At 25.8% G+C, this 24,025-nt stretch overlaps 5 protein-coding genes across 6 annotated transcripts; 1 reads left to right on the top strand and 4 right to left on the bottom strand.

Annotated features, from left to right (window-relative positions):
• Positions 1 to 129: 129 nt before the first annotated feature.
• Positions 130 to 2,897, bottom strand: LOC113792551 (tyrosine-protein kinase Src-2-like). Of its 2 annotated transcripts, none has more exons than XM_027342451.2 (3): positions 1,556 to 2,897; positions 1,034 to 1,489; positions 130 to 950 (listed from the first exon to the last, which is right to left on the bottom strand). In XM_027342451.2, exons 1-3 carry the CDS (start codon positions 2,496 to 2,498, stop codon positions 193 to 195), a joined length of 2,157 nt encoding a protein of 718 aa, XP_027198252.2. In that variant the 5' UTR covers positions 2,499 to 2,897; the 3' UTR covers positions 130 to 192. The 2 variants fall into 2 exon arrangements, with proteins under 2 accessions (XP_027198252.2, XP_027198253.2); XM_027342452.2 differs by having other exon boundaries at positions 1,040 to 1,489; positions 1,556 to 2,725.
• Positions 2,898 to 7,135: 4,238 nt separating this feature from the next.
• On the top strand, positions 7,136 to 8,416 carry LOC113792532 (uncharacterized). Its single transcript, XM_027342429.2, has one exon. The coding sequence runs from the start codon at positions 7,173 to 7,175 to the stop codon at positions 8,313 to 8,315; it is 1,143 nt and encodes a 380-aa protein (XP_027198230.2). The 5' UTR covers positions 7,136 to 7,172; the 3' UTR covers positions 8,316 to 8,416.
• On the bottom strand, positions 8,094 to 9,791 carry LOC113792540 (uncharacterized). The gene has a single exon (XM_075821430.1). The coding sequence runs from the start codon at positions 9,735 to 9,737 to the stop codon at positions 8,406 to 8,408; it is 1,332 nt and encodes a 443-aa protein (XP_075677545.1). The 5' UTR covers positions 9,738 to 9,791; the 3' UTR covers positions 8,094 to 8,405.
• Positions 9,792 to 9,910: 119 nt separating this feature from the next.
• LOC113792529 (uncharacterized) lies at positions 9,911 to 12,143 on the bottom strand. Its single transcript, XM_027342427.2, has one exon. The coding sequence runs from the start codon at positions 11,923 to 11,925 to the stop codon at positions 10,036 to 10,038; it is 1,890 nt and encodes a 629-aa protein (XP_027198228.2). The 5' UTR covers positions 11,926 to 12,143; the 3' UTR covers positions 9,911 to 10,035.
• A 1,825-nt stretch (positions 12,144 to 13,968) lies between these two features.
• Positions 13,969 to 14,725, bottom strand: LOC142645383 (uncharacterized). Its single transcript, XM_075821473.1, has one exon. The coding sequence runs from the start codon at positions 14,543 to 14,545 to the stop codon at positions 14,057 to 14,059; it is 489 nt and encodes a 162-aa protein (XP_075677588.1). The 5' UTR covers positions 14,546 to 14,725; the 3' UTR covers positions 13,969 to 14,056.
• Between the last annotated feature and the right edge of the window lie 9,300 nt (positions 14,726 to 24,025).

Here is a 24,025-nt window from a genome sequence, read left to right as displayed (position 1 = left end):
CACACACATACACTTAATGATAAAATTCCTTTTGATTTATTCAGCAATGAAAATTTCATTTTATTTTGATCCAAACATGATGACAATAACTTTTTCATCAGTATATCGTCTGTATGTAACGAATAATAATTAAAATTATAATAAAAATCAATTTTTATTTCATTTTGAAGAAAAGTGTTTTGTTTTTTTCATTTATTCATTTTTGGAACAATCAATAACTGTCCTGTTATTAAGTATTGGATTTGTTGTTTGTTTAGGTGATAGTGGTGGTTGTTGTTGTTGTTGTTGTTGTGTTGATGATAATATTTTATGTGTTTCATATTGTTGTTGTGAAAAATCATCAGCATCACGATAACGTGGTTCAGTAGCGACAAAAAAATCATCAAAATAACTATAAAGATATTCAAATGTTGGACGTTTTTCTGGATCTTTTTCCCAACATTGTAACATAATTTGATATAATGAATTTGGACAATCAGCATTTTTTGGTTTTGGCATACGATAACCACGATCCACTTGTTCCAATACATCACGATTACTCATACCTGGATATGGTACCTGTCCTTTTGTTACTAATTCATATAATAATATACCGAATGACCATACATCCGATTTACTTGTAAATTTGCCTTTACTTGCAGCTTCTGGTGCTGTCCATTTTATTGGAAATTTTGCACCAACTTGTGCAATATAATAATCTTCTTCAATAATTCTAGCTAGACCAAAATCAGCAACTTTTACAACACGATTTTCACCAACCAAACAATTACGTGCAGCTAAATCACGATGTACTAATTTTACTTTTTCTAAATATGCCATGCCGGATGCAATCTGTGATGACATATCAATCAAATCGATTATTGTTAATGTTGATGATTCTGGATGATCACGTAAATAATTTAACAATGATCCTTTTGACATAAATTCTGTTACAATTAATAATGGCTGGGCTATAATGGTTTGTTGTTGGTTAAAATAATGATCAATATTAATTTTGATAAATCAAACAAATTAACAATAAATGATTTCTTACACCTACCAGTTGAACATACACCATATAATGGTACTAATTTTTCATGACGATAACGACGCATTATTGCTGCTTCCTGTAGAAAAGCCGACACAGACATTGAACCAGGTTTTAATGTTTTAATTGCAACTTGTGTTTGACCACGATAAAGTCCATAAAAAACTTTACCAAAATTACCCGAACCAAGTTCACGTATTAAACGTAAATCACGACGATCAATTTCATCGGTACGTACTGATGGTCCAACAACAGCACGTGCTAATTTTGGACATGGTTTTGTTAATCGATAACATAAACCATTACTAGCGGTTGAATAATGTTCAACAAGATCCTGTAATTTTACAAATGAACGTCTTGATGTAATAAAAAAATCACCATTTGGTTTAGTTTGAATTTTATAATGTTTAACATGATCTAATTTCATTGCATCAAAATCTCGAACCGAAAGTGAAAAACATCCTATCACAAATTAACAAAATCGATAACAAAACAAACAAAACCAAAGGAAAAAAATTCAAAAAATACCTGGATCTTGTTCACTATTACGAATCAAAAATGTACCACGTGGAAATTCACCAAATAATAATAAACGTTCAGCTTCACGTCGTGATATTTTGGAAAAAAACCATTCTTCCGTTTCAATTACATTGGAAACAACAAAATTCATCGGTATATAACCTTTACGATCTGGTTGTGTTAATTTATATGCCAGCCACCAATCCGGTTCAGTATCATCCAATATAACTAATTTTTCATTCTTTTCAAATGATAATTCACCATCATCACGACTTTCATATGCATATAAAGCGATAACAATTTTTGGATTATTTGAATTTGATTGCTGTTGTTGATGTTGTTGTTGTTGAAGTAAATGAGAATTATTATTATTATTATTATATGATGATATTGATGTATTTTCATTGATATTATTCATAGGAATCGGTAATGTTCGATTAAATGGTTGTAATGCTAACGATTCTTTACGATTATTCATTTGTACGGATGATGATGATGATGATGATGATAATGGTAAATTTGTCGCTGTTGATATTGTCGTCGTCGTAGTTGTTGTTGTTACTGTTGTTGATGGTAATGATGATGATGGTGAAATTGAAAATATTGATTTTTTATTACCGGATAATTTACCCGAACCACCAATAATTGTTATTGGTAATGGTCGATTATTATTTTCATTATTATTATTATTAGATTCACATATAGAATTATTATTATTATTATTATTCATTTTCAATGAAATTGAATTTGTACGATTTGATGATGCTTTTAAATATGGATTCTGTTGTTGTTGTTGCTTATCATCAATTTGTTGTTGTTGATTGAAATCCACACCATTTTGTTGTTGTTCATTATTTGCATTACTGTTATTCGGTATTGTTGGTAATGGTTTTTTTGGATGTTTTATTGGTTTGGCTGATATACAGCCCATTTTGGATATTAGTTTAAACATTTTTATTTTGTTCTTGTTCTAGTTTTTTAATTTGTAATGATTTTGTTGTATGTACATTTTTAAGAAAAATGATTCAATTGACCGAATTCAAAAAGCATCCATTTACGTAAGCAAAAACAAAGAATAATCTTTTTCAATAATACATTTAGAAACAATCATAAATGTTAATGCATAATTTTTTTTCTATTTGGTTGATTTTTTCCATATCACAGTTTTTGTTCAACGTCAGAGAAATTTATTATCAGAGCAAAAAAACAAAAATGTCAATGTTGAATATGAATGCGAAGAAAAACAAACAAACAAACAAACAGGATATTCATCATACGAAAAAAAAAGATTGATAATTGAAAAAAAGAATCATCATCATCATTCATTGACAATTGACGATTAACATGAAATTGTTTTGAATATATTTGAAAAACAACAAAATTGTGGATAATAGAAACAACAACCACTATATCCAAAAAAATCAACATTCAATGAAAATTTTGTTCAATCAAATCAAATCAATCAATAATTGATCTAAAATAGAATGAAATAACATTTTGTTGTTTAATACATGATACATGCATGTTGTTGAATGACCAAAAGAAAAACAAGCAAACAAAACGAACAAATTGAAAAGAAATGGATGAAAAAAAAACAAAATTTATTTTTCCAACGAAATATATGGGACAATTTTGTCGGTTTATTTATTTTTTTTCAATTTTTTTCCATTTCAAATCCAAACCTCTACAGTAATTTTTTTCCAATTTCAACTAGCTTTATTTATCTTTTGCTGTGTATAGAGGGATACACACAGAGAGAGAGAGAGCCAGAGAAAGAAGTGAAGAAAAATAAATCAAAACCGGAAATCAGGTTTCCTTCCTGATCATAGTCACCATCATCATCATTGTTGTTGTTAAATAAAATAGAAAAAAACAAACATCAAAATTTTACAATGATATATACAAAGGAGAATGTACAAACATTCCTATGCCCATCATCCATCATTGAGTTTGTTGACTGATTGAGTTTGATTTATTTTTTTGAAAAATAAAATTTTATTCGTCAAAAACAAGATTTATTCTTGTTACATTTTCTTACTTTTGAAATAATTCTTGGGAATTGTTATTGGGCATTTTTTTCAAATTTGCCTTTTTAGATTCTTAGAATAAAATCTTTGATGACAAACAAATAATCCATCAAAAACAAAAACAAAATTTTTTTTTGTCAATTAATGTGGTTCCAATGCTTTTGGCGATTGAAGAAAAAATTGGTCTTTTGTTTGGTTTGTTTGAACCTGAAACTTGAAAAACGTTGATTGATCGATCGATCAATCGATCCATCAATAGTATTGATTCACCTAAACGATTAATTTTTATTTTTTCATTAAAAAAAAATTTAACCACCACCATCGATAACGGAATTTTATTTTACTTAAATAGTGCAAATATCTTCGGATAGCGCACAGTAATAAATATTATTATTATTATTATTATTATCGATAACGGAACGTAACATATATAAATAGATTCCATTTTGTTCGTTCTTCTGTTTGTTCATTACAAACGGAACTAACAAGCCAAAAAAAAAAAACAATTCAAGCGTTTTTTTGTTTGTTTGTTTGTTTGTCGTTGCTTTCATACCAAAAATGAAAACTAAAAATTTTAAGTTTTCAAATGAAACGAAAAAAAAACTTTATGAAGGAAAAAAAAATAAAATTGCTATGGATTCATTTATGACCGAAAACGAAAAATGAAAATTATTATGAAGAATTGAACCCCCTAAAAAAAATTGCTTAGCAATTTAAATATTGTAATTTATTATTGTTCAATAACATGCAATCAGATGATCAGTAAATAACAAAATGATTAAGGAAAAGAAAGTAATTAGGTGCATTCGAAATAATTTCAATTGCTGAAGAATTTTGTACCCAATGACACATTTAATTTATCTTAAAGATTTCTTCAAAGTCATTGAATATTAATACTGAATAATTTTCAGTTTCATTTGAACTTTTGAATGATTGGTATCATCATCATCATAACGTTGCTGTAAAAAAATGGCTTTTGTTCGATATGAAAATGTTAATAAAATTAAACAACTTGCTTATTCATATTGGCGATTAACCTTAATACGAATGAATTATTCACCATCAGATTATCGAAATCATTGTATAAGTTGGAATTTTCAAACATTTTATCGTACAATTTGGCGATTATTAAATGCATGGTCAGTTATTGTTGCAATGATTGTTACACTTTTTTCATTGATTAATGAAGATTTTCTTTTCAATTTAAATGATTTGCAAAGAGTAACAAATATCAATAGAATCGATTTATTAGCATATGAATCAATAATTTTATGCCTTATAAATGAAAATTTATGGTTTTGTCTTTGTAAACGTGTTTTAAATTATCATTCATCATTTGATGATGTTTTATCCGGTTTGCGAACTTATTCAGAACGACGATTATCAAAAAAATATAGTAAATTATTATGTCATTATTTTACCATTTGGAATACTATATTTATGTCATTGATTGATTTTTTAACCTTGATCATAATAATTACAATACCTATGTCAACATATTTATCATTTAAATTATATCAAAATGGTCAAATTAATATGATAAAATTCATTCTATTTATTATAATCTATTTACTTGGTTCATCACATACAAATTTTTTGGTACAGCTATTGCTTACAATTGGAAATTTTCTTCTATTTTTCACCAAATTTTTGGAATTAAGATTTTTACAATTAGTACGATTAATGGAATTTGTTATAAGACAAAAAAGAATATTACGTCTAAAAATGTTTATACAATGGCATCATTTTCAAATCGGTTATGTACGTTGTTTTGATGAATTATCAAAATTTAATCAAACAGCAAAAACATTATTCTTTTTTGGTGAAATAATCAATAAAACAGCTACAATATTTGTTTGTTTATTCTATAGTAAACAGATTGATATGAATTTATTCAGTTCATCTTGTGTATTAGTAGCTATCATTATATTTGTACTAATGAATTATGTTTATTATCGTTTAGCTAAATTACCAAGCTATAATCGATATTGTTATCGTTTAATATTATCATGGTTTGTACGAATACAAACTTTTGATGATAGATCAATAAAACGTTTAGGTTTATATCGTCAACATCGATCAAGATTCTGGTTGAAAACAAATTTCTTTCTACAAACAATGATGACAAATCATTTTGGTTTTACATGTGGTAATCTATTTATAATTGATAAATTTAAAAATTTTGAATTATTACTTGTTAATCTACCATGGATTATGTTATTTTATAAAAAAATTTGTCTTGCCTAATTTATAAATGTTTATTATGAATAAAAATTAAAAATCAAAAACAAACAATAATTGAAAAGTTTCCGAATAATTTTCATTGTAAATTTAGTTTCGTAAAAAACAAATGCAACGACACAATAATCAAGAGAAAAAGATTGGGATGTGGCAAATATATTTTTAAAAGTCAAAACAAAACAAAAAATATTCAAAATTCAATTCCGGATGTGGAGTTTGGATTTTTTGTTTCTCACTTGTTTATGCTGCCATTTTTTTCAATCATTTTGTGGGTTTTTTTTTGAATGTTGGTATTGTTGGTCATCCTAGTCAAACACTGTATACAATCATTTAGTTCAGTTTTTTTTTCTCATAAACATCCATAAACAAAATGTCATTGTTCTCCACTATAGAAAAAAAAATCTGTGTGATTTGCCATCAAAGTTTTTCTTCATTTATTTTTTATTATCTTTTTTCATTTCCTGTCGTTTACTTTTTTTCGTTGTAAAGAATTTTATATTTCATTCTTTTCTAGATGAATTTTTTCTCGTTTGTATCAAACGATGTTCATGTTGTTTCGATTTGATCTTGATTCAAAATGACAGGTGTCTATTTTTTTTACCAGCAAATTTTCAAACACCAGATGTGAAGCTGTGAATATATATTTTTTTCTTTTCATGTTGATAATTTTGATGATAAAACTTTGAAATTTTAAATTCTAATCATCTCTATTCTATTGTTTCTATATTAACAACATATCATACACATAAGTTATCTACATGGCCGAAATTTTAGCTAAATTTTTTTAAAATCATTTTGACATGTTTCGATCAAAATAGTTGATCATTTTTTGATATGTCTATCTATAGATCGATTGGTCCTAGTTATTATTATCATATTTTTTTGGGTGCAATTTTCAATGATAATTTCAAACGTTGTTGGAGCCAGACTTTGTTTTTTTTTGGTTTGCCGGATTAACCTCGACCTAAATTAAGTTTTATCTTGTGATAGCTTCCTTGCTTTGATACTATGTAGTTGAAAACAGCCTAAAAAATTGAGTACACTGGACACTTGAAAATTATATTGTCATCTTGGAATTGGCATTGAACATCATTTAAAATGTTTGAATGTGTTTCAGGATGAAACATTTTTTTCAAAAAATAAAAAAAAATTCAATAGCTATATTTGACATCATAATGATACAGGAGAAAAAAAAATATAAATACTTCAATCGATTTAGGACAATATGATCATTTGATTATAGACCCGTTTCATCATCATCATCATCAGCAAATATTTGCTGATAATACTTTTTTTTTGAAATTTGAAAAAAAAACAAAATGAAATCAATTCTCATCATAATTACATCACTAATATGTATGGGAAATCATATTATTCTTGGCAATGTTGATGGTCAAACAAATGAAACGATTATAGCAAAAAATTTAACATTTAAATTTGTTGATAGCAATAACAACATTACAGATGATGATGATGATAATAATGAAAATAAGAATGATGAGAAAGAAAATTATGAAACTTTTCTCGGTTCTAGTGATATGAATCCAGCATTATCACCATCATTAATGTTTTCACAATTGAATCATCAACAACTACAACATCATCAACAATTATCACCACCGTTATCTAATCAAAAACAATCATTTTCAAATGATTCAACTAAAACTGATGCTGATCGTAATGTTCCTTTTTCATTTCCGGGCACAACTAATTTTGTTTGTCCAGTTCCATTTGGTCGATTTCGTTATGAACTTTGTGAATATTATTTTTTATGTTTTTTTGGCTATCCATTTTTAATCAAATGTCATCCGGTTAAAAAATTTGATACCAGAGTTAAATATTGTGTACCATGGCAACAGGCATTTTGTCAGGATATAATATTACCTATTGGACCAACAGCACCAATACCACCAGGTGAACCACCAATGTTACCATCGATAATATCGCAACCAATTCGACCACCACCAATAAGGCAACCAACAAACGGATTTTTCAAACCAATATCACCAATACAACAACAATTTCCAAATATGCCACAAATGCCACAATTTCCACAATATCCAAGACCACCATTTAATCCATCAATGCCTGGAATGATAAATGGATTACCATCAATGGCTGGAATGCCAAATGGTTTTTCACCAATGTCTGGGATGCCAAATGGATTACCATCGATGCCTATACCACAGGTGCCAACTATTTCTGGCATACCAATGTTATCTGGTATAATGAAAGATCAACAGCCAATGATGGATGATTTAAATGAAGATCAACTCAACGGTGATCAACCTGAATTTCCAATGAATATTGGTAACAATCAGGTATATGGTGGTCCTGGCCAATGTCCACCATCATCAAATTCCGAACGTATGGGCAAAAAACTAGCTATCATTAATACTAGTGATGTCAGCAACAGTAATAATAATAATAATAACAAAACTAATTTACAGGATCGAACATTTGATTTATTTAGTAATGATAACAATCTTATCTGGTGTTGATTTTTTAACTGTTGTCATTTTTTCTTTATCATTATTTTTATTATTAAAAATTTTATCTTTTTTTTACAAATCAAATAAATTACAATTATATTATGATTTAAGATCAAGATTAAGAAAAATCTTTTTATAGAATAAAAGTATCAATACGATACTCAACATAATTAATTCTGAATATTTATATTTTGTAATGAAAAATATCTGACCACATGTAAAACCAAAACGATTATCAGTCATTGTCTGTATGAACAAATTGATTTTAATTGTTTGTCTTTCGTGTAGAAGATAATAACGTTTTACTTTACGTTTAATCATCGCAATTGAACATATTGATTGGATACGAGCATTCCATTCAAATAAAAAATTACAACATTGTTGATTATATAATGGTAGATTTGATAGACGTGAATAGATTGCTGTTGTTGTACAAAACATTGTAATAAGTGATATTATGAATGAAATGTTATAGATATTGAGAACTGTTTGTTGATAATAGAATAAAATACAGATAATAATCGATAATTTGGATAAAATTTCGATAGCAAATAGATATATTCTAAAAGTTTGATTTGTTTTTGATATTTCATTATAAAGAACTATATATTTACGTTGAAAATAACGAAAATAAAGTCGTCCATTATTAATAAATAATTTTCGTTGATTACGATGACGAAATATATGTTTAAATTTTGATGATAATTCTTTAAATTGTAATAAAAATAATTCGATAATGATTATAAGAAATCTAAATGAAATAAGTCCCTGACCAAACGTATACAGCATACGACAATAAAGAATGAATAATAATTGTAATGAAATAATTAGTCGTATTAAACAAATATTTTTATGTAAAAAAAATTTGATCAATATTATAATTAATATAATAAAATACATTGTTAAAAATGAAATAACAAATAAGCCAAATAAACTGTTAATTATATTACTTATAGTAACTAATTTATAAAATTTTTGACCAACATTTTTACTTAAATGATAATGACTAAATTTACCATATTTTATCAGCAAATCATTAGCACGTAAATCATAATTCAATAATAATGGAAAAAATGTTGAAAACCAAACATATTCTAATGTTGAAAATGTAAATATTGATGCAAATGAAAATAGATTACTACCATGAATGGCTGTCATTTGATCAATATCATTGAATGTTAATGGAAATATATCGTTTGGCCATTTTATTATCGCTATCCAGAATAAAAGATTTACCCAACAAATGGCTGTTATCCAAACGGTACGTTTGAATATACGATCTTTCCATGGAATTTGTTGATTTTTATATTCATTCATCGAATATTCGATACGTAATATGTAAAAATTTGTTGAAAGAAAACATTGCTGCATTATTTCTTTGATAAAATTTTTTTTATCAAAACGAATTATTAGATTTTTCATTTTTTTCATTTTTTTGAATTCCTGTCTGATTACAATGAATATATCAAAATGAATGAAAGAATAAATTTGAACCAAACAATAATATGGATGATCGACAAGAATGAAGAATTTCCATGGAAATTTTGGTCAATTTATTTTTTTTCACACTAAATTTTTGTCTTTGTCTAAACTTTTGCTATTGATTTTATATTACCCCAAATGAAAATTCTTTTATTTTGCAATAAAACATAGATAATTTCAAATATTATTGATCTTTAACAGATAAATAATTCAATCATCAATCTATTAATAATGAGTTTTCAATAATTCAAATGTATGCCACATTTGTTTCAGTGAATTGTTTATTAGGCGAATCGGTGAATGTTGCTGACGACGCCAAATGTTCGTGATCATTATCTATTAATGATTTTGATTCCATTTTTTTCTTTTGTTTTTCATATGATAATTCGGCTAATAATCTAGAAATCAATATCCTATTACGTTCATCTCCATCATCAATATTATTATGTTTAAATCTTGTATTAAATGATGAATTTTGATTGTTTATTTTGATGTTTAAATCATTACTGTTGTTGAATGATTGTTGATCATAATCCTTATCAAATTTCAATGTTTTAGCTGCTGATGGTCTATTTGGATCGGCACTTGGAATTTTGGCCAAATATTTAGTCAAATCAGTTTCATTCATATTTTGATCCAAAACGTTTTTATTTGATTTTTGTTGTTTGTCAAGAATTTTATTGTTATCAAATATTTGCATTGATAAATCTTCATGATTATCGGGATTTTTGTTAGCCAAACAATTATCATTGGATTTTTTTGTCAATTTATTTTGACCATATTTTAATGCTCTATCAACATTGATTTTACTTGTATCAAAATCAAATGAATTTCTATCAATGATACATGCTGATGATGATGATGATTGATGTTCAGGATAATCTGACAATTCAATTTGTTTATATTTTCTATTTTGTTGTTTTTGTTGTTGTTGATGATTATTATTCAATGGAAATGTTTTCATAGGATGATTTCGAGATGAATCAGAATGAATCTCAACATTATTCCAATATGAACCAGATGGAATTTGTATTGAATATTGATCTGATTTGATCTTTTGTTTATTCAAATTCTCAGGAATTTCTGATTGTTGTTTGACAACATTTTGGTAATCATACAAATTCTTATCATGATTTGTAGGATAACAATCAAATTCGATTCTAATTGGCCGATCAATATGACCATGAATTGTTGTTATTGTTGATGAATCAACAAGATCCAATTCATTCAATGATGATATTGTCATTGTTGAACTTTGATTTGAATTATTTTGTTGTGAAAATAATTGTGTTTTCATTGTCATATTGTTATCATTATTTTTATTTGTTTCATTAATTTCATCAAGTGTTTTTGATTTTTCGAGTATTAATAATTTCGACTGTTGTTGTTGTTGTTGTTTTAATTGTAATTCTAATAAATCACAACGATCTTTAAGATGCATATATTCTAAATCTTTTAACAATAATTCTTCTTCAGTTAATTTCCATTTTGTATAGAATAGAATATGTAAAAGTTCATCATCATGAACTTTAAAATTATAATTTGTTATAAATTGACGAAATATTTGATCATAACGTATAAATATTGTTATTATTGCATAACATAATGCAGCAATATAAGCAATTGATCTATCATAAATAGCTTTTTGTTGATTATTTATTAATAATTTAAATTCAATTGATGATCGTTTTGAATCATTGAATTGATTATAATATTCAAAAAATCCATTCAATTCACGTTGACCACGTTCCATTTCGGCAAATAATTCACGTATAGAACGTTTTGTATCAATATGAATACCTTCAATTTTCAGCCATTGTTCAATATAATCAATATTATCATAATATTGTTTTTGTAATGGTAATCGTTGTTGTGATTTATCATTTAAATATAATCGATTATTCGATGCACGAACAATAACAATATCTTCAAATAATTCAATTAATTCAGCCAATACAATACCATCAGATAATTGATGCAATTCCTTAATTGATGGTGATACACAATTTAATGATGATTGTAAACGATTTATTAATGAACAACAAATCTTATTGATCAAATGATCAACGGACAATGATTGTGGCTGATGAGATTCCAAATTAGAATGATTTTTTTGTTGATGATGATGATGATTCATAATTATGAAAAGTAAATACAAAAATTTCAATTTCGAAAATTAATTTTTTTGCAATTAACAATAATAAATTAATGAAAAAGTTAATTAGTTGATGAAATCTATCAGATTTTGAAAATAAATATCAAATATTTGGAAAAAAAACTCCCATAATCAACAACACGGCAACATTACTTTGATCAATAATGATAATAATAAAAATTATTATTGAGCATCAACATCAAAGAGAATTTTGGTAAAGCCAAATAAAAATATAGATGTGTATGAAAGTACATAAATGAAAATATCTATTACCATTATCAGCAATATAATTTATTGATAAATTTAGTTTCACCATTGGTTACCATCAAAAAAAAAAATATTATCCATTGGTAACCAATTTGATTATGATTTGCTCAAACACATTATTATTGTTGATTTTATGAAAAAATTTTTCACAATATTCCAGAATTTCAATCCCTTTAGGTTAGAAATTATTAAAATTTAAGAAAACAAAAATATTTCGTCATTATTTCTTCTTTCTTTGTATTCTTCAATTAATAATAACAATAATAATAATTTATACGGTTTAAATATCAAGACATTCAATAAAGTTGTCACCTTGATATGGAAAAAAAAGATTTTTTTGTTTTGTGTTGACAATATTATTTATTATTTTTTTGTTTGTCGTTTTTCTAGTCATAAGAATCTCATAAGTGTGTCTATGTGTAAAATAATAAACATCCTAACTGTAACTGTGATACCATGAAAAAAAATGAATGTAAACTTTAACAACATTAATAACAAATAGAAGATCAAGTCAAATTAGTTCATGATACACATACGTAAAGAATGTTTTTTTGTTTTTTTTTTTTGCTGTGTCAAATGAAAATTTATGGATCTTTTCTTTTCTTACGTAATAACTACTTTTGTGTGTGTGTGTGGGTGTTCAAAGCTTTCTGTATTTTGTTATTACTGTCAACCGTAATGTTTTGTTGTTGTTGTTTTTATTATTGCCGTTGACTTTTAGTTTCTGAATCAAATAATAATTCTATCACATTGATGTATTCATAAAAAAAAGTATTCTATACTTATTTTGTCAAAGTGAAAATAAAACATATAAGAATTCTTTGAAACATAAGTACAAATCAAACATAAACATCAGGTAGAATATATAGTGAAGTTTCTTGTTGGAAATAGAAATGATTTTCATTACAAAAAAAGCATTGAAACCAACTAATATTTTTTTTGATAACGTTATTTTTTGGTTGGTTATCAATTGAATTGAAAATAAATGTATCAATCTTTATATTTGTCATGTTTTTTCCGTTTGTTTTTGTTGTTGCCGTTGTTGTTGTTGACAGAATGTTTTTCTGCTTTTCAAAAAAATGGTTTTTTGAAATTTATTTCTCAAAAAATATCAAATAATAAATTTTTTACGTTTGATTACCTTGTCATTTTTTTAGCATTTTGAATCGAAAATTCATTTTTTTTTGACTATGGCAAGAATTTTTCCTCTTGAATAATGTACGGAGAAATGAAAAATAGATGTAAAAAAATTCAAAAGATTCATCAAATGTGAATCGAATTTCAAATCAGTGAAAAAAAAACTTATCACTTTTCATTTACATCCTTAACATTATTTAATCGATACTGTTGATGATTGAACAATGTATAAGTTGTCACCAATAACATCATCACAATCATCATGCATTGAATTTTAGTTTCAGGTTTTTTCGTTACTGAAATAAATTCTCTTAAAATGTATGGGCGGGTGTCGGTGTTCGCATTTTACATTCTGAATTCGAGAATCGTAAGTTGAAGAGAAAAGTTTCATCAAACATGAGAGAAGCCAAATTCCTTGGCATATTATTGATGATGCATTGATTTTCGGTTGAAAATGTTTAGCATACATTTTTTTCGAGAATGTATCCTTTATTTTCTGGGCTTCGAGTGAAATTGTTGTGTTTCTTATCTATGGATTTATTGTCCAATCGAAATGCATATTTTAAAATTTCGAATATAAAAAAAAATTCAATTTGTAAAACAAAATCAATTGTAAACAAATTATGTGGGAAACAAAAATTAATTTAATTTATAACTTTGTTTTTTTACTGCAGAAAAAATTAATTTGTTTCCAAAATGTTCAAATCAATTAAATTTTTTTCGTTTTTGAAGTTTCTTTTTTCAAAATGATCGGAATAGTTGAATTTTCCGTATCCGATGATAATGAAGTGGAAATTTGCTTTGATTTACTCAACGATTTACTCAAAGAAGTTTCCGTATTTGATATAATTTTTTTAATATTACTAATCGGATTACTATCATCCAACAATGTAATCGAAAGTAATGTACGTAAAAATGCCATAACAAAAATATTTATAGCAACTTGCATATAGGTAAAATATCTTGTTAAAAATGAAAAAGTCATTAATGGTCCACCAGATAAAAACCAAAGAAAATAGATAATCTGCAATGGTAACATGAATATAAATGTTATAAATGCATTCCATTCTGTTTGCAATACATCTTGAATCTTTTTTGCTATTGATTTGTTTCTGATAATCACCGGTATTAAATCAAGAACAAACATACGAATAATATCATTTCCCCCACGTAAAATATCGCCAATCATTGATGTCATATCTTGTTTTTGTTTTCTTTCTTTTACTTAACTTTTGCACGAATAGTATTCAGAAAAAACACAATGAATAGAATACGGTTCGAAATTCAAAATAATTGATTTGATCAAAAATAAATCTTTTCTAAAAATAACTAAAAATAAAAATTCACAAACAAGCAAACAAAATTTAATATATCTAAATCAAAATTTTCATTCCAATTTATAGTAGTGTAATGTGAGCTATAACAATGTAAATAACATTCAACAAAAAAAAAATAAAAAATAATACATGTTTATGTTCCAAAATCAGATTAATTTATATTAATGAAGTTAAATTTCGAATTGTTTTCTCTTGTTTTTTTTCTATTATATTCTCTACAATTGCTCTTTTGCTCAAAATCATCATGTATATTTTTCGATTAATTCTGTTTATTCAAACAAACAAACAGGTGGTGATACAATAGATAAACAAGATGAAATCATCAATTTTCATCTGAAACAATTGGACAAAAAAAACAAAAGTCACAAAAAGAAAAACACAGAAAAAATTGCTGTTTTAATGTTTATGGTTCTTTGCTTTTCGATTGCAGAAAATAAAATAAAACAAAACAAAAAAAAAACAGTTGGAAATTTCACCTATTTTTTCTCCAAAGTTTCAACGAAAATATTTTCAACATATGAATTATTTATTTCGCCGCTATCCCTTGGACATGTTTATTTTCTGTTGATATTATTTCATCATTGTTAAGCCTAATGGCAAATAATACTTAGATGAAAATAGAGTCATTATTATTATTATCATCATCAACATAAAATATTCGTAAAAAAAGAGATAACCAAAAAAATTACTAATGCAAAATGAATGAGAAATTTAAAAAATTAAAGATAAAAAAATCCATAGCTTTTTTCAAAAAATACAGCGGTACAGTATTTTACTTGATTAAATGAATGTTTTCAATGTAAAAAACCATTCATCTACAAGGAATTCTTGAATAAAAATTTACATGTTACAAAAACAAAATCTTATATTTAATGTCTTGATTTTTGGATAATGAATGTATAATCATAAATATTCTTGTCTGAATCTATGAGTCTGTTTCGTTTTGTCAACAAAGATCCATGTTTAAAATTTATAGCATACGTATTAATAATGCTGCACAAAGACAGAATATGAAAATATAAAAATTTAAATGCAGAATACTAGAATATTTTTAATCCTTTTAAAAAAGGAAAATCTAAAATCTAGAAATGAAAATTTTTCATATTTGAAAAAAATTCTTCATCTTTTTTTTCATTTGAATTATTTTATAATTGTCAACCGAAAAAAAATGAACGAAGAGAAATGAAAAAAGACAAGAATTGAATTTGTCGGTTGTTTTTTTTTATTTTGTAAAAAATAATTTATGGAACAAAAATCCATATGATGATGATGACGATGATGAAAAGTGAAAAGTTTTCCCGAATCGTTTTGTGTTTTCATTCTCTCTCTATCTCACTGTATACATCTGTATTGAATTTCATTTTCTTCATTTGATGTTTGACAACATTATGGTTGATGACAACAACAACAACAACATTAACAATCATCAAATAATGATCACTGGATACTAATTTTGTTTTGTTTTCATTCTTCTTTCCTATGAATTTCTTATTTTTCTTTTCTTTTTTTATGATGATAATATAGAAACAATAAAAGTTTTTGAAAGATTAAGATTCTGTTCATTTTCACACTTTAGCTCATCATCATCATCATTATATGGATAGACCTGAATGTAAAAATGATTATGATAAAGATTACTTAGTTTTAGACAAAATAAGAAGACAAAAAAAAATAGAATGCAAGTCAGCAAAAGAGAATAATGATGATCTGAAAAAAATGAATAAAAAAAATCGAGTATCCAATAATAATGATTTTTTTTCTCTCATAGTTGTCCGTTGAGAATTCCTTTTTTTTCCATCCAAAAACAGACATTAACAATCAACAACAACAACAAAAAAGACTTGTGAACCAATTCAGTTTTGTTTTTTTTTGTTTGATTCTGTTTTTGTTGCTCCAAATTCCTTCGAACAATGATGATCATGAAGAGGGGGAGAGAGAGAGAAAAAAACACTGAACATTTCTTTCTCTCATCTCTAACGTTCTTCGACGCCGCTTTTCATCATCATCATCATCATCATCATCATCATCATCATTATATAACAGTTTTGATGATGGTAACGATTCATTCATTCACTTTTTTGGACATGATTATTATCGTTTCAATGTCATTGTATTTTTGAATTTTCATGTGTATTCTGTGTGATAATCATGCATGTATATATTGTTTGGCATTTAATAAACAAAAATGTGGTCTTCACTGCCCAAAAACAAAACAAAAAAAATTGGTTTTATTCCGTTTAGTTTCGATTATAGTGGAATAATAATAATAATAATGATAATGTGGGTGTATGAAAAATACAAGCAAAAAAAAAATTTTTTTGAAGAAAAAGTGGCAAACTAATGGAATAACTATCAAAAATGATGATGATGATGATGATGATGATTATGGACAAAATAAATTGATGTTTTTCCTACAAATTTTTAGTGAATTCGACAGCGAGTGAAAGACAGAGGGAGAGAGAGAGAATCCATTATAAAGATTGGAAAAAAATTGAAATGAAATTACAAGTTTTCATTTGCCATTTTTGCTATTTTTTTTTTTTTTTTTTTTTTTTTTGAAAAGATCAAATAATGTTATGACTTGATCATCTTTATGATATGAACAGTAAATAGATAGCAAAAACAACGAAAAAAAAAATCTTTTCGGTTCCGGTTTACTGATGTTTTGTTTTTTGTTTTTGTTTGTTTGTTTGCCTGCATGCTTGTTGTTGTTGTTGGAAAACAAAATTAATGACAAAGTTTGTTGAAACCGGAAAACCTTGAACATATCTTTGTTTTTGTTGTTGTTGACGATGTTTGTGTTTCAGACAAGATGAAAATATGAATTTACAAAAAACAAGAACAAAGAAACCAAAACCAAAATGATCAACATAAACACACACACACACATACCTGGTAAGTTTGTTTTTTTGAATATAGAATTTCAGATAAGACAAAAAAGAGAAAGAAAAAGAAAAGAATAAAGAAAAATTCTAATACAATGTTTGTTTGTTCAGCATAATATGATATGTATTTTATCATTATTAACAAGGAAAGAGAAAAAATTGAAAATTATAATGACTTTTCTTTGCTAAAAAAAAACCATCGATGTCTGGTATACATATTGACGTTCGTGGGTGTCAATTTCAAAACATTAAGTCTGTTGTTGATTTTGTATAGAATATTCGAATGAATAAATTTTTACCGTTGATATAAGTAATAAGTATTTTGGTTAGAAACAGAAATCAAAAAGTCTTTGGATGTAATTATTAAGAAACCAAACAAAAAAGATGATGAAAAATTCCTGGAAATTTATTTTTTTCCCGGTCGACAAATACAACAACAGCAACAACCTATTGTCCATATTCATTATTTTCATTATTATTTACTGTCATATGAACTAGACTTTTGTGTGTGTGTGTCATGTATTTCACATCTTATATCAAATTTTCTTTACATTTGTTTCAGCATACGCACACACACACACACACACTAATACTTAACTTACGTAATGATAATTGAAAAAAAAACACAATTTTTTTTTCATTTAATTTAGTTAATGTTAGGAAACATTGAAAGTGAAAAGTAAAAGTAAAAGTAAAAGTAAAAGTAAAATAAAAATTATTATCATTTCGAATCCAAAATATTAGCGAAAAAAAATGAAATGAAATGAAATGAATGGCAAGCAAAAGGAAAGAGAAGAATAAAATGCATTCAGCACATTTTATTTGTTTTGTTCTTTTTGTCTAATAACAACGTCCATGTTAATATATTAAAGTTTGCCATTTTCTTTTTCTCTTCTCACATCACATTACCTTGAATCAGATGACAACGAAATTAAAATGAAAAAATAAATAAATGGAAAATAAGAAATAAAAAAGAAAACTAAGAAGATCCCAAAACACATTTTTTAGAAGTGTTGGCCCAGGTGTTCCCGAAACAGTTTACATTTGGAATTATTTTTTTTTCTATTGAAAAAAGAACGATCTCATTTTGACATGTGTATGACGCGTAGACATAATGTTGAATCAAGTATACAAAGAATTTTTTTTCAGCCAAAAAAAATCGTGTAAAGAATATCCGCTTTTAAAGTTAACAAAAACTTAACCTTTTTTTTATTAAAAATAAAATATTTGCTCCATTTTATCAGGAGCTGTAAATTAAAGGAAAAAGGATTAGATTTTAATTCTTCATTGATTTTCCTGGTACAGGTTTCAAATACAGATTAGTAAGTAACAAACAGTCAATAGAATTTTTCATCTATATAAAATCATTAAATGTATTCATTGTAATCTCTATATAGAATATTCTGTTGCTTGTTTTTTCTTCATTATCAATAATGATTTTGGTACATTTTATGTAGTGCAAACAAAAATTTTTTTTTTTGCTTCCTGGATTATATATTCTGTATTCGCGTGTGTGTGTGTGTGTGTGTGTGTGTGTGTGTTTATAATATGATATTTATATTATCGTCTAAAACCCAAAGACTAATATGTATAAAAAAAACAAAATTCTCAAGTTATTCATAAGCATCATCACATCATATATATAAAAACAACATTGAACCAAAATACAATTTCGATAAAAATTGTTTGCATTAGATTTTTTGTTGATCTAGTTATCAATAATAATTTTGATCGTTGAAATTAAAACCATGTTTATTTTAATGTGTGTATATAAATGGATTATAATCATCATATTATCATTTGGTCAATGGTTGGTTAGTTGTTGTTGACATTTTTTATCTTTTTTTTTTGTGGCTGATTTTTTTTTTGTTTTCAAGTTTGTTCCTTGCAAAAAAAAAAATATTCTTTAGGCTAGACGACAATGTGTAATTCAATAATTTTTTTTTCTTCTGCTGTTTTTGGGTTGTTGTTGATGTTTATGGATGACATACTTGAATAACCACTCAAGTGTGTGTATGTCTGTATGTGATATGAATTATCCACCGAATGAAAAAAAACGACATGCTGTACATGTTTGGTTTTTTTCAAATTCTCTTGTTTATCAAATTTCGATGTTCATATAACGCCTACAAGATGAAAATTGAATTTTAATATTTTTTTTTCCTTTGGAATACTTTTATCAAAATGACAAGCTAATTTCAACGTTGAATGTATTTTTTTGAGAGGAAGGAAAAGGATAGAGAATTGAATTTCAAACACATGTAAAAATGAAAGGAGGTCTTCTTACATGATTATTTGGAAAAATTTCAATTGCAGATTTTTGTCTTTGTTTAGTTTGATTTTCATTCAATATATTCAATCAATTGATTTTTAACAAACAATAAATTTGCTTATCATTCAAGAGAATAAAGAAAAAAGAAAATATTCTGTTTTGTTAAAAAACAATGTAAAATTCTTTCAAATAATAAACATGTTATAATATCAAGGTTATCCAAAAAATAAAATTCATAAAACTTTTAAAACATTCAAGAATTATATAATTGTTTTCATTCTTTTTTTCGCAATCAAAACGATTATAATCCGATTATTAAATCTTGAAATCAGATAATAATGTAGATATAGGTAAGTTTTTTGTTGTTGTTGTCGTCGCTTCGAAGTTAGCAAAACTTTTTTTAATTTAATATGTTTGGTTCAGGTTTTTTTTCATGGATGACGAAATTCACGATATTTCGATTTTATCGTTTCAAGAAAATGTTTTCCGAAAATGTTGTCAAGAATATTTAATCGAAAAGGAAAAAGAAAAAATATTATTTTTTCTTCATTCAATTTCAGACAATATCAATTTCCATCATGTAAACATTAAGATATTGATGTTTTTGTTTTGCTTACTTTATTTTTGAAACAAAATAGGGAGAATGAATCAATGATTTTCAATTATTGAACAAAATCAATATCAGAATTTTTTTTTCTTCATCCAGAATCTATTTTTACCTATTGTTCATGTTCTTTCTAAAACAAAATCAACCTGTCATTGAAATAACGGTTGATTGAACATGATTTTATTGCAATTCAATAACAACAACAACAACCAAAAATATTTGCGTTAATCAATTTGTATAATGAATTCAATAGTTTGATTTCTAAAGGTACAAAGAAGAAAAAAGAATGTTTAAACATTTCTTTGTATAATGTGTTTGCGTATGCGTTTGAAATAGTGTATCGAAGAATTTTTCATTATTTTGTTATTTTTTGCAATCATCTTAATGATTTTTTTTTGTTCTTTAATCAAACGTAGAAAAGATAAATATATTCAATTAAGATCCCATTCATTTATTGTATTATCGAACCAAAAACGATGCACTCAAATGAAATGTGAAAAAAGAATAAATGGAAAAATTTTCTATCTATATAATTACATTCAAATATTAACATTACTTTTATTTTTATTTGCTACTGCTTATTATTATTATTTGGATCATAAATCTAACTAACCAGAAATTGGGTCGAAATTGATGAACCAAAAAAAATATATAATAATTCTATCTACACATCGACACCAACCAAAAAAATCTACTGTACATTGACTTGGTTACTTAAACACACGCACATCTTAAGTAAACCCAGCTTAGATAAATGTTTGCGTTCATTTTTCTTCGATTTTCTTCTTTTTCTTTTTTTGATATTTGTTTAACACACACACAAACATAGGCATTTACGTTTATTGCCTTATGATAATATTAAAAATAATTTCGTTTGAGTGAATGCTCATTTCATAATTGTTGGTTATATGAATTTGATAAAATAATTTCTATTTTCAAATAAGGATGAAAAAAACACATATAGAAAACCATTTAGATATCCACATGCTTGTGGTTGTTTTTTTTTTAAAAAAAACGTTTCAACCTTTAAGCTATCCATAAAAAAATACGTTGACGATATTTTTATAGTCTTTTTTTTCAAGAATCGAAATTGGAAAAAAAAGATAGAATTCATTTTACTCAACCACCCAAAATAACAACTGGCTTCGGTGTACAAAAAAAAACAAAATCCAACATTGTATACCAGTGAAAAAAACTACAATCATCAACTAAAAGCAGGTAAATTGATTGTGTATATGTGGGTGAACTATAATTTTACAAATTATATATATAAAAACCTCATATACATGTTTGTTTTATACATAGGTTATTACATTGGAAATTCTGTTGAAATGAATCAAGAATGTTTGAAGAAAAAAAAGAAGGAAAAAAAATTTGTTAATATTCTTAATGGAATTGGATGTTAGCTGCCAACGTCAACGTCGTCGTCGTTGTTGTTTGTAGAAAAAAAAACCATAATAATAATAATAATTTTGCAGTTAAAATATTAATTCCGTCAAATGTTTCATTTTCTCTGGAAACAAAAAACCCAACATATGATGATGATTCCGGAAAAAAATGATTACCTTACCATTTTTTTTGCTTGGTGAAAAAGAAAATCATTCAAATTAATAATTTTCAAACGAAATTGAATTTTTTTTTGTTTGGTAAAACAAATATTAAACACTCCCATTTTAATTAAAATTATTTATTCCATCAAATTCTGTTTAATGAGAATCGAATCAGTACAACAAAAAAAAACCAAATGTTAAACATCAATTCCTTTCAAAATTTGTCCATTTATACAAATATAAAAAGGATGAAAATTGAAAAATTATGGGAAGAAAACCAATGACACATCTTTATTTATGCAAATTTCCATTTGGTTTTTGGATTTTTTTTTCGTTTGATGAGTTCTGTTGAATTCCCAAATATTCTCAAGAAAAAACTAATTCGGTCAGTTTTTTTTCTCTATCCAAATCGATTTTGGTTTGTTTCATTATAATTAAGAATAATAATGACCAATGATAATTCAAGTATTTTGTACTTTGAAATAAATTAATAATAGATCGATATTGATGAATTAATAATAGGAAAAAAAACATTGAAATTTCAATTCCAAACATGCTGAGCATCACTGGAAAAAATGCACCAACGGAAAATGAATGAATAAATAAAATTCAATTAAAATGTACGAAACAAAACAAAACAAAAAAGAAGGAACGGGAAAAAATCAATATAAAATATTATGCACGAATAACAAACAGGAAAAATAAAATTTCAGTCTTCAGAGAGAATTAAAAAGAAAAGAAGAAGAAGATAGGAATAATATTATAAAGAAAATCAATTAGCAAACTTGATAACATCATTATGAATAATGAACAAAAAAAAACTAGATTACATTAATGAAATGAGAATGAAAAAAATAAAAAAAAACTGTATAAAATGCAAGAAAAATCAATGATGAATGGATCCATTCAACTATTGGATTCACTCGTTTTTTTTACTCGCAACATTCATGATATAAAACACGGATCATGATGATGATGAACATTTACTTTTTTTTTCTTATCGCTATACTTTTTTTTTCAATTTGTTCAACATCCAACTGGCGTGTGTGTGGGTGTGTGTGACAAACTTTTTCCAATTCCATTCTATTATGCTATTTATTTCATTTATTCAATATTATTGATTGACGCAACGTTTGTTTTGTTATAATCATAATTCAAAGGAAAAAATGCTAGATAAACAACAACAACAAAACAGAAAAAGTTTGTGAAATTTTCATTTTGAACAAAAAATAAATAAACAAAATAACGATTTGCAGTTGCACAAAAAAAAAAAGATGTTTTCATTGTCATCATTAGAGAAATATACATCATTGTTGAACAGGATATACCCAAAAATAGTGAATGATATTTAACAACAAAAACCGTTCCGGAAACTTTCCAATATAATCACTTTTCTGTAAAATTTTCTTTTCAAAATTAAATATAAGAAATTATGAATAGCTATCTATAGATTTTTATCAACTTGATGTTATGGTTGAAACTGGTTACATAAGAAAACAAAACATAAATTTACGATAAACTTTTCTTTTTGGAAAACTTTTCCAAAATTCAATGATTCAACGAAAGTTTGGACAAACAATCCAAAAATAAAAATGATTCAAAGATGTTTGTTATATAACAAAAAGAATTGTCAATGTCAAACAATCAAAATGAAATAAAATTCATTACAATTCAACATGATTGTATTATCGATAATTGAAACTTTTCAGTTTGATTAGTTGTTTTTTTTTGGGTTCGGCAAATAATAACAACGATGATTGGTGAAAAAAAAATTGTTAATTTATTCGACAAAACAAGGGGTAAAAAAAATCAATTTAAAAACGAATTCTTTTTGCCAAACTTTTCTTACTTAGTCGTCGTTGTTGTCCAGAATTTTCTAGTGTTTCAAATCTAAAAATGAAAAAACTTTGCTTACATCATCAAAAAAACGAAAATTAGATTATGTACAAAGAAATTGCACAATTGAATTGTGTGATTCAACCAAACAAAATCAATGAATGAAAATCGATTTCATGATTCGATTTTTA

The sequence above is a fragment of the Dermatophagoides pteronyssinus genome, unplaced genomic scaffold, assembly GCF_027571235.1.
Source record: "Dermatophagoides pteronyssinus isolate colony J.1.1.1.1 unplaced genomic scaffold, Derpt_VIB-CSIC_2022.12 sq0010, whole genome shotgun sequence".
In the NCBI taxonomy this organism is placed as follows: domain Eukaryota; kingdom Metazoa; phylum Arthropoda; class Arachnida; order Sarcoptiformes; family Pyroglyphidae; genus Dermatophagoides; species Dermatophagoides pteronyssinus.
This window is presented reverse-complemented; position numbering and strand designations above follow the sequence as displayed.

What these genes read in the sequence shown, in the direction of transcription:
- LOC113792551 (XM_027342451.2), bottom strand. Translation starts at nt 2,498, where the DNA reads ATGTTTAAACTAATATCCAAAATGGGCTGTATATCAGCCAAACCAATA. An exon ending in TAATAGTGAACAAGATCCAG is followed by an intron (nt 1,490 to 1,555) that starts GTATTTTTTGAA and finishes AATTTGTGATAG; the next exon opens with GATGTTTTTCACTTTCGGTT. An exon ending in TGTATGTTCAACTGGTAGGT is followed by an intron (nt 951 to 1,033) that starts GTAAGAAATCAT and finishes AAACCATTATAG; the next exon opens with CCCAGCCATTATTAATTGTA.
- LOC113792532 (XM_027342429.2), top strand. Translation starts at nt 7,173, where the DNA reads ATGGGAAATCATATTATTCTTGGCAATGTTGATGGTCAAACAAATGAA.
- LOC113792540 (XM_075821430.1), bottom strand. Translation starts at nt 9,737, where the DNA reads ATGAAAAAAATGAAAAATCTAATAATTCGTTTTGATAAAAAAAATTTT.
- LOC113792529 (XM_027342427.2), bottom strand. Translation starts at nt 11,925, where the DNA reads ATGAATCATCATCATCATCAACAAAAAAATCATTCTAATTTGGAATCT.
- LOC142645383 (XM_075821473.1), bottom strand. Translation starts at nt 14,545, where the DNA reads ATGACATCAATGATTGGCGATATTTTACGTGGGGGAAATGATATTATT.